The sequence below is a fragment of the Mercenaria mercenaria genome, chromosome 13 (assembly GCF_021730395.1).
Source record: "Mercenaria mercenaria strain notata chromosome 13, MADL_Memer_1, whole genome shotgun sequence".
Classification (NCBI taxonomy): Eukaryota; Metazoa; Mollusca; class Bivalvia; order Venerida; family Veneridae; genus Mercenaria; species Mercenaria mercenaria.
In genome coordinates this window covers 37,051,775-37,063,293 of record NC_069373.1, presented here as the reverse complement: position 1 = coordinate 37,063,293, position 11,519 = coordinate 37,051,775, and the positions used below count along the sequence as shown (strand labels likewise).

At 35.9% G+C, this 11,519-nt stretch overlaps 1 protein-coding gene across 1 annotated transcript; it reads left to right on the top strand.

Annotated features, from left to right (window-relative positions):
- The first annotated feature begins 9,772 nt into the window (after positions 1-9,772).
- On the top strand, positions 9,773-10,891 carry LOC123528799 (caveolin-1-like). The gene is made up of 2 exons (XM_045308806.2): positions 9,773-9,932; positions 10,233-10,891. Exons 1-2 carry the CDS (start codon positions 9,876-9,878, stop codon positions 10,569-10,571), a joined length of 396 nt encoding a protein of 131 aa, XP_045164741.2. The 5' UTR covers positions 9,773-9,875; the 3' UTR covers positions 10,572-10,891.
- The last annotated feature ends 628 nt before the right edge of the window (positions 10,892-11,519 follow it).

The window sequence follows — 11,519 nt, the reverse complement described above, 5'->3', positions numbered from 1 at the left end:
ACCTTTTGGAGAAACTGCTGTTATCGCCTTAGCACATTCTTTTGTGGCATATGCATCGCCATGGAATTAGGCTGTGAGTTCGCCAACATAATGTTTACTCATGTCTGGTGCATCACCCCTTGCCTAAGGGTCTTCGCAATCAACTGCAACCCGTACCAGAAATTGTGGGGAGTATGTTGTAATTGCTGCGTTGCTCCGGTCTGTGAAGCATGCGGAATGTACTTCTCTAATATCAAAGTAAACATGCAGAAAGCTTAACGAACTTTTCCAGTTCTGATGAAATTGTGATGATACGGATAATACATTGACTGATGATTTTATAATTTGAAGCAAACATTGAAAAACTAAAATCATGATAGTGTGAGAATGTGATCTTTTTTTACAATGTACATACTATAGAGGAAAATCTTCTAGCTTTTGTGTGAAGGTCTACCTCCCCAAGGTGCCTTCGACAACTGCAGCGAATGTAATTTGCAGAACGTTGGTTATCATTATTTCATATGTGAGTTTGTTTAATTGTTTAATAAAGCGTATCAAGTGTATGTACTTCGATTGTATATTATAGTCAAAATAAACACGATTCGTCCGCCGAAACCTAACACTGAGAAATACAAGTAACACTTAGCTTAGCTGTTTGGCAGCAATCATAATCACCAATTCTTTTATATGAAATTAATGTTTGTCATTGCTACATTTATGATTAGTTGCTACAAACCTAGAAAAAATAACGGTCTTTTGCTTTCCGTTGAAATATCTGAAATTCAGTTTTCCCGTCAGAATTTTTGACATAAAGTTGAAAATTTTGTTTGCGATACCAATCTTTCTGTAGCTTCTGTTACCCGTTTTTGTTTCTCTTGCATTCCGGCTTAAATAATTGAAATACATTTTGAATATTTTGATTGATGAAAAAATAAATGTATTGTTGGGAAAAATACGAAACAAGTTCAAACACATTATACCCAACATGTAGGCCTACTGTGTTCTGTTTGGATCATCGCGTATTTTATTTCTTAACCCCATACCACGAAAATTGAAATCACTAAACAACGAAGGAAGTAGATCCTCGATGATGAAAGTCAAAATTACGACGGTGAAGACTTACAATAATGAAAGTCGAATTCATGAAACTACGATCACGAAAACAAGTTATAATTTCCTGCTTTCACCATCGTGGTTTAGTGTTTTCATCACCCTAGTTTCGACTCTTGACGTCGTAGTATTGACTTTCCCCTTTCGACTTTCATCATCAAGTTTCGGCTTTCACCTGCATGGTTTCGATTTTGGACTTTCATCATCGTAGTTTCGGCATTCTACGTTGTGGTTTCGACTGTCCAGTTCCTGTTGCGCATGTCATTTGCCTCCGGTCAATACTCCTTGATACATCAACCATTGTCGAAAAATCCCCTTTTAAAATATATTGAGATAAGTCATCCATTGATGAACTGAGATCACATTAAACATGCGCAGCGGGGAGACGGAACGTCACTGTGATTAAAGTCGAAACTACGATTGCGAAAGTCCATACCACTATGATGGAAGTCAAAATTAAGCTGTTGAAAGTCGAATCACGACGAAAAAAGCGAAACCAGAATGGTGAAGGTCGAAACTACAATATTGAAATACGAAATCAATATGGTTAAAGTCGAAGCCACGATGATATAAGTCGTAACTACGACTGTGAAAGTGGAAACTACGATAGTGAAAGTCAAAATCACGATGATAAAAATCGAAACCACGATGATGAAAGTCGAAAGTGGAAACCACGATAATTAAAAGCTAAACCATGAGGGTAAAAATGCGAGGTTATATCGCGTTTTTAACATCATAGTTTCGTATTTTCCCATAGTGATTTCGCCCTTTTACCATCATGGTTTTCAATTTCGACTTTCATCGTCGTAATTTTGTAGATTTTCATATCATCGTGGTTTTTGGGCATCGTTATTTGAGGATTTTTTTTTTTAAAAAGTGATGGTCAAATCGGAATACGGTAATATATCATCAGTGAAGATCTTTGAATGATTAGGAATATCAATATATTACCGATTGTAACGTATCCTGATCCATTTTACGGAACGAATTAATTTACAAAAATGTATTTACTTTCAGTTATTTAATTGTAAAATGATTCATAAAATGGTGAAAAAGTTCGGATAATAATGATTAAATGAATAATATGGACATTTGAAAATACCACAATGTAATTCTGCTCAAGAAAAATGTTACACCGTTACATTGCGCATGTCCATCTTTTCTAAAACAAATAAGGAACAGTAACAAATATCATAACTCAGATACATTCATCGACCTAGCCTCATGTGGATCCCGAACGGGACAAAATGATAAGATAAAAGAAAAGACAACCGCAATTGTACCTGTATTATGTACGGACATTTGAAAATATGGCAATGTCATTCGGCTCCCAGTAGAAAAAATGAAAAATGTTACACCATTTACACTGCGCATGTCCTTCTTTTCTAAAACAAATAAGGAACTGCAAAATGTAATCACTATTGATATACATTCATCGAACTGTCCTTATGAAGATCGCGAGTGAGACAAAGATAAAAAAAAACAAGAGAATCTTGATTACCTCAGTTGTACCTATGTATGCAGTAGTATTATAGGTAAGAAAAGTCACTGGCAACAGACCAGAAAGAAAATGCTTCTGTACATGTTATACCCTACCCCTGGGTATTCTATAAGAACCATGGTCATGAACGGGAAAATGCACTAACCCATTTCAATCGTAAATTTCTCACCTAAAACGCGCAGTTCGGTGAATGGGTATACGCAGTAATTTATCTTTCATCGTGCACCAATCACATGTATCAATATTTCATATTGCAAACATACTCCGCATATTTTATGCTTTCGTTAACGTTACAGATGAAAACTTGCGTGATCTTCCCTAATGACCATCCTGTCTAGAGGTCACAGCAGTGTGCACATGTTAAGCGAAATGTAAACAAACAAAACACAGAATACAAAATATTCACAGTTCAACAATAAAACTCGAGATGATAAATGAAATTCATCTTATATATGATTTTGAATTTGAAGTCATACATAGGTGTACGTGTGTACCGTTTATTTAACTGATACTGCACATTTATGCTGCATATACACAAATTAACGAACAGGTATGGTTAAACCACGCCTGACACACAATTTCAGCCGGTCAGAATGTGTTTGTAATCTAGACCGGAACTTCGCTAGGGAAGTTCAACGAAGTTTTTTTTGTGTAACGTTGATAAAACTATAAACTATGAGTTGTTTCTCTCAGACATGAAATATTGAAGAAAAGTGACTGCTACACAAAAGTAACACAATTGAAGATAAATTACCACTTGTTCAATATCTACAGTACCTATTTACCGAACTGCGCGTTTTAGGTATGAAATGCGCTATTGAAATGGATAAGTATATTTTCCCGTTCAATATATTGGTTCTTATAGAATACCTAGGGGTAGGATATAACATGTACAGAGGCATTTTCTTTCTGGTCTGGTGCCAGTGGGAAAATTTATTTCAAAGTTAATTTAAGATAAGAAAAATACAGTTATGTTTAGTTACTTCCATATTGAATGCCAAATGAAGGCCATATAAACTTATTCAATCTGGACAATACCATTTACTATTCGAAGAGATTTTCATTGAAAATTTACTGACTGTATGGTGGACAGTGCAGACCATGATCATTCTTGATCTGCGCTGGTTCCATAGGCAAAATCTCTTGCCGCCAACAGGCTAAAGGTTATATATGACACTGTGCTTAATATATAACTTTGTGCTCAACCTTGGGCAATAACATACCTCGCTCTTCGTCAATCTTGGCGCTCGGTTTCTGAAATAATTAGGGCTATTTTGCCTATCTGAGAAATACATCGAACTTAGCTTGCCTTTAATAAACATTTTATAGACATACATATGTGGTCTAACAAACTATCTGAATGCATAGAATATAACATCTGAATTTTCACTTATTCAAGGGCCGTAGGAAGTAATGACGGGCTCGATCTGGAACATGATGGTTGATTAACATAATGTTTTCTTTAGACGGAAAGGGATCAATCAAACCCATTAACTGTTATACAATATATGTATCACGTTAGCGATCTGTTCTGAAGAAAAACAGAAAATGTCAAAGGTTTAGGTAAAAATTCTGATTTTGGATATTTTTGGTCGTACTTACACCCGTGGGAAAAATTCCTCACTGTGAAACTTAAGGGTATTGAATGCGTATGATTGAATTCACATTTAAACGTAATATGTAAGCTTATTGGACCTTTAGATACCTTTTTGCCTTAATGTTAAATATCAACGACATACAAGTGGTTCTTATAGTTGTTTAAAACATTCATTGAATTAAGTGCCTAACATAACTTCTATCGTCCCATGTCTATAAGTTACATGTGAAAAATAAAAATAAGATAGAAGCCTCCGTGGTCGGGTGGTTAAGGTCTTTGACTTAAAATCATTTGACCCTCAACGACGTGGGTTCGAGCCTCACTCGGGGCGAAGAATACTTCATGTGAGGTTGCCATCCAGCTGGTTTACGGAAGATCGGTGGTTCTACCCAGGTGCCTGTCCAGGATGAAATAATGCACAGAGGGGGAGCTGAGGTCTTCCTCCACCATCGGCATATGGCCTACAATTGTGTTGGTGCGACGTTCCTTACTTGTATGTGTGCACTCCATAAGCGCCTAATTTGTTAAACGAACGTGCGTTGGTGAAACGCGAAGGCTTAGGGCGAAAGCAGGATGGTGACAATGACCGACGGGAAGACAGCTAACGGCGATAGTACAATGGCAAAGAGTAAAGGTACAATGGTAATGGCGGAGAACGAAGGTATATTGATAATAATACGATAGCAAATTTCTACAGAACGATGGCAAGTTGCAAAGGTATGAGTGCGATGAAAGATTTGATGCTATGATGGCGAGAAGCGACTGTGTTATAGCAAAGTTTTCACCGTTTTACTACCATACTAGCTTCAGCATCGTGACACCGTACATTATTGCTTCTCTATGACCGCCTCGATAGCCCAGTGGTAGAGCGTCCGCTTTGAGTGCAGGAGGTCGTGGGTTAGATCCCCGGCCGTGTCATACCAAAGACGTGAAAATTGTACCAGTAGCTCCCTTGCCTGACGCTAAGCATGAAAAGGGAAACTGGCTTCTCTTCTCTAATACCCTCGTGCCGATGGATTCCATCAGGAATGAGGTGTCAAGAGTGATTAATGTAATTTGTAGAACTTGCTTCACAATCGGCCTGAAATAAATTATGTATAAACTAAAGCTTCTCCATCATACATCGCGTTCTTTGCTCATACTGGGTAGGCACTGGTCCAAAATGAACTACACATGTCCTCGATATTTGATATCAGCAGTTCGAATATACTAATACATTATTTTCTACGGTGTACAATGCTGGCCAACGGGTCATTGATTTGTGAATAGGTTCTAACGATGACATGATAGTATTTAAGGATGACTACTCACAATAGGCCTCAAATTCACCAAAAACATAGATACAACTTGAAAATGTAAGCTTTGAAAATGTCAAACGATAGAAATAAGGTGCATTTTGACAAGTTATATAGTGACAGAAGTTCTGTAAAATTTCCTTTACATAATTTCGGTTTTTCATGAGTTATCTCCCTTTAAAACTAAAAAATAATAATTTTCTTCTTTTCCCTATGGAGAATTTTAAAATTCGTTTTGATATTTGTATCAGAATCGTATAATGAAGTTTTCTACCGAAATTTTTTCTCGAAACTCAAGTTCAGAGTCTCATAATCAAAGAAATTATATATTTCCCATAGGCATCAATGTTAACTTCAATACCGATTATCTCCCCCAAAAGTGATGAAATTTAAAAAATCTCTCGGTGAAACGCTTCTAATTTTGAATGTTTTAAAGTGATCAAATTTCATTTAACCCTTTACTCCATACAGATACAATAGTATTGATTATTGATACCCAATACACTCAGTTGCATTATCTGTACACTATCTCCATACAGGTTATTGGAGAAAAATGCAAAATTTATACCTGTGTAACTCAGATCAAAATTAGTTTATGAATACTTGTTTTAACCATTTAGCTTCCAACATAATTTATTTTTAGAATTAAATTTCCTTTCTGATGGTATAATTTTCATAATTTTGTGATAAATATTTTTCACAATAGAAAGCTACAAACCTAAGACTTTAGAATATTATTATAATTTAGCTGTTTTATGCATGTGATACAACAGAAAAGAAATATTTTTACTGTTACAAATGCACAATTTTATTAATTGAAGGTAAATGAAAGACTAGAAAGGTCTGTATTAAGTGATTTTCAAAATAAGCAAACCCATTTAATTATAATCATTAAAATCTACACCCCTACCAAACTTACAGAACTTCATAGATCATAAAATTAATTAATTACATAATGTTTTGATAAGAAGCACTGATCAAAGACACTTTCTATAAAATTTGTTGATCCACATCATAAATAATGATGCAAGCAACACCCTAATTGCTTTGTTTTGACAGCTGTGCACAATAAACACACTTCCAAGGGGTCCAGGTCAATTAGCATAAATTCCATATGTTGACAAGTGATCTATGGATTTTAATGGTTGTTATGGTAACCACACCTTTTATTACACCAATCTTATGTCTCATTTTTACATAATTTGCCATAGTTGAATGATAGAATGCAAATAATAACTTGTTTTTGGGTCACCTATGTACTTTTCCATCCATCAATAGCTGTCCTAATATATATAAAGTCAGTGTGATTTTCAGAAAATGCCACCTGAATTAAAAGTGATAATTATCAATAAATTACAATTATAACCACAAGATTTTCTGAAACTGATCTTTTATTAACAGTTTAAACTTCACAAATATGCTTTTGTGGGCTTCATTGCCAATATATTTTATTGGTATTTTGCATTTAAACTATCAATGTAGTAGAATGCGATAAAAGGAGTATCTATGGAGTAATGCATAGATGCGTTAAAAGGAGTATCTATGGAGTAATGCATAGATGCGTTAAAATGCGTATCTATGGAGTAAAGGGTTAAATATTACCATCCAGTTACAAGATATGAAATATGGCTATAACACCATGATATCCTTAACTTTTAGCCGTAACAATAAAAGACCATAGCATTTATGACGAAAAAATCACAACTGACTGTGGCAGGATATAAACCCGGGTCGCTCGGGTGGTAGTCCACTGTTTTAACCACAGAACCAAAGAGTCGACTCACTGATGCAGTTGTCAGGCTATGCGTAAAAGTTCGTGACAATAGGTCGATAGCACAATGATAATTTGGCGATGCCATGAACATGATGAAGTGAGACAATATATCACGAAGGCATGATATTTAAGGAGCGATGCCAAAATATACAATTGATAAATTCGCAAAATGTCCTCGCGTCTCTGTTATTATACAACTACCAGAATCACCACCATCGATCGTGGCATTTTAGCCTCACCGTTGTGTTGTTTTACCATCACAAATCTGTCATCGTTATCGTTGCAATCCCTTCCTGTCTGACATGCGTAACAAAAATAGATTAAAACGAAGGCACAATGGTGGAGTTACGATTACTTAGTTATAGTTAGGCTCTTGGTGATCTGACGAGATGTTGTTATTATTGCGCTAATGTTAGAGCCTTTCTCATCGGGGATTTTACTTACATTGTTTTGTGTAACTTGTTGAAAATAAATTGAGTGTGAGGTAGGCATGCCCGAAACGCGTTTAAATCCCCAGTTACTGACCGTTCCAAGGCGGTGCCCATATTTTCAACTGGTTTTCTGCTTGTCATGTATTGTCTGTTGCGCATGCTTTCGTGCTTGTTGTAAGCGTTTTTCCTCCTCCACACTCTCCCTATTGCCCCCGTCCCCTCCCCTTGAATTTGCGCTCCCTTTTTGCATCCCCCCTTTACTTTGAATTAGATTTCGTGGTTCCCCATTATTTTGGTTGCTGGAATCCTAAGACGGTACACGATTGTTTTTTCCTGCTTATATATAGGTACGTTTGTAGGGATAATACACGTTTCTTTGTGTATTAACGTCTGCAGAAGCCCGCGGGATTGTTTGTGACCGAGACCGAAGGTCGAGGTCACAAACATATCCCAAGGGCTTCTGCAGGCGTTAATACACAAAACAAACGTGTATTGTCGCTATTCTTGCATAAAAAAAAAACATTACACGACGACTAAATGCATTGTTTTCATATGTGATGACTTGACGATTCCGGTACATTTTTTTATTTACCATTCTTGTTGTTCTTGGAAACGGTAAACATGTTTTAAATATCCATAACCGGGGCACACATAACAACAACAATACTAAAAGCGTGATTTCAAGGTTTTTGAGCATCTTATTTTTATTTTTAGTTATAACAAACGTTACATTACACATAATTTTGCATACAACTAAAAAAATTGATAAACAGGAACACAATTATTTTAAGAATAACAACTTTATATTCAAATTATTTTGAGTACGAACAAACAGAGTACGGATGAGTACGAAGCTAGTGACTAGCTTTCGAGGTTTATTATATGAATTCTGCGAACAATCAGGTAAAAACAAACCGACTGATACTAACAAAAATCATTAATATAATACCTAAAAACGGGCAATAGCACAAATTACACGCGATACTTATTTATCCACAGTTATTTACAATAACTGAACAGACGCTTTGTAAAGGGAGTAAACTCTAAGAGAAGCTAGTGCGTACATTGATGGGGGCAGTACGTTTGGGGTTGAAAACTGATACAGCTAAACATACTACGGATTACATTGTATCTATAATGCTACAAGAAGAGGTTATTATGGAAGAAACAAGATGCAGATGCCAAATATCAGTCTGCGCAGAAATACATACATACGTCCCTGGCAAAGCATTTCAAAAATAAAAATCATGTATTAACAGCACGTGAATTGCCTTGTTTGCACACGATTTTTCTCCTGTTTATACATGGGCGGATACAGTGACAAAAGTAGTTTTTATGCAAGAATGTGTGCTTGTGAGTCTAAAGCGTGTCCTCCTGTGTTTTTGTATCTTGCTTGTTTGTTTTTCTATGTTATTTTGTTGGGTGTGGTTGTGTGTTTATCTTTGGTATATGAGTGTCTGCGCTATTGTGGTTTACGTTGTATTGTGACTGTGATTAAGGAACGTAACATTCCCTTTGCATATTCATCCTTGTTCTACTTTCCTCTTCAACTTCCTTCCCCCTCCCCATTTTACCCCTCACCATTTCCTCTCTCTATCTATATTTGGCATAAATTAATATGAACATGTTAGATTTTTGAAGCAACCCGCCTATGATATTTTTTCATTACAACTTCTTTTTGTTGTGTCCCTCCTTTTCAAATGCGTGGCTCTTACGCTGTGTTTTGGTGCTCTGTGCTCTCGACAAATCTACCTTTACCTATTATCTTTTGATGACTTGACAGCACGATAGTACGATGTGATTGAGCGATGACACGATGGTGATGGGGCGATTACACTAAGTAGCATCGCGTCTTCGTTAAAATGCTGTCGTGGCATCCCTCTATTACCATTATGTCATCGTGGTGTAGGTTCTTCGTCAATGTGCCTCTATATTCCATCACCATCGCCTTCACAATTATGCTACCGTACTATCGTGACTTGATTTAGCGATAACACGATGGCGCTAACGGAACACCGTAATTTTCAAAACAATAACTATGATGAGACAAAAGGTTTACCCCAAACAAAGGACTTAATCAAAATATAAAATCATTTTAAATTAAGACGTTAACAAATTGTACAATCCATTTCGACGTTTCCAACCGAAGAAGAATCAAACGGAAACTTAAGTCAAAAAGGCACACAAAATGGCAGAAGTAGATCTAGTGAACAGGGATCCCAATCAAATCAACGCTCATTTAAAGGTAGCTTTACTTTTGTATTTATACGATTTTTTAAAAGTGTTTAATTGATCATTTAATCAATTATTATTATATTGTTTTTATTTATGTGATTGTTTGTTTTCCATTACTAGTACTTTAATACTATTCGTTTTCCATTACAATTACTATCTATTGAAACACTCTATTAACAAAAATTCAAATGATGACTTATACTTTGTTTGTATGAAACTATTCAATGATGAAAGCGAAAAGCAAACGTTAACGTTGATTTAAAAAATTTTATCATTTAACTCATCTGTAATTTGCAATCTAAATTTAAAGGTTGCATTCGAAGATGTTTTGGCTGAGCCAGAAGAAAGTCACAGCATGGACTGCGTATGGAAGCTCTCTTACACTTGCTTTACTTTCTGGAGAAATTGCTGTTATCGCCTTAGCACGTTCTGTTGTGGCATGTGCATCGCCATGGAATTAGGCTGTGAGTTCGCCAGCACAATGTTTAGTCATGTCTGGTTCATCACTCCCTGTCTGAGAGTCTGTGCTATCAACTGCAGCCCGTACCAGAAATTGTGGGGAGTCTGCTGTAATTGCTGTGTTGCCCCGATCTGTGAAGCGTGCGGAATGTACTTCTCTAATATCAGAGTTAACATGCAGAAATCTTAATAGACATGTAGTGTTCTAATTGAACTAATGAAGTTACGGATAATTTTTAACATGATATCTCCTAATTTAAGATAAACATAAAATAAGTACAATGACTGGTGTTCTGCAGTGTAATCGTATGAGAATGTGATTTACCTTGCAGATATCAATACCGTCTTTGTCAATGTTTAGAAATGCTCTAGGGTCTTTTGTTAAAGTTTACATAAACAATATGCCTTTTGCAGCACTACGGCTGCGCTGAATATAATTAACAAAACGTTCTTATTATTTTAAAAATGTATGTAGGTTGTCTAATTCTTTAATAAAATATATCTAAATGACATGTTATTTGTTTATTATCACCAAGACACTTATGCTTCGTCAACAAAAACCGATGAAACGTTTTAATATAACATCACAACGTCAGTGTATATTGGGAGTAATGAACTAAGGTGAGCCGTTTGACAAATAAAGTAAATAATTCAATCCTTTCACGTAACGGGCCCGTTAAAGCACACAACAAATATCGTATGATTACGTATTCCCGTTAGGTCATTTGGCATTCATCGGACGTAAAGTAGCTCAGAGCTTACATAGCTTTAGAAGCCGGAAAATGCCGAAATCACGAATATGTAATTTTCCGATAGTCAATAACGGTTCTCTACTTTAAATCAATCAAGAGCAAAATATCTATATTTGTGCTTATGCTTATGATCAATAAACCAAATGTAATTCTCTCTGACCTTATGGGTCTGTGCTGGGCTTGTTTTCCCTGGACGAGTCCTTATATTCCTTGTTTATGATACATTAAAGTGACTCCATCTACGATTGGTCATCCGTACTTTTACGGTAAAGTTTGGAACAATTTCGAAGCTTTAATCGACAGGTCGTTTTTGCATTGAAACCAAAAGAACTATATTCAAATGATTATATCATTAGGCTTAGTGGAGTCGTTATATAATATAACAT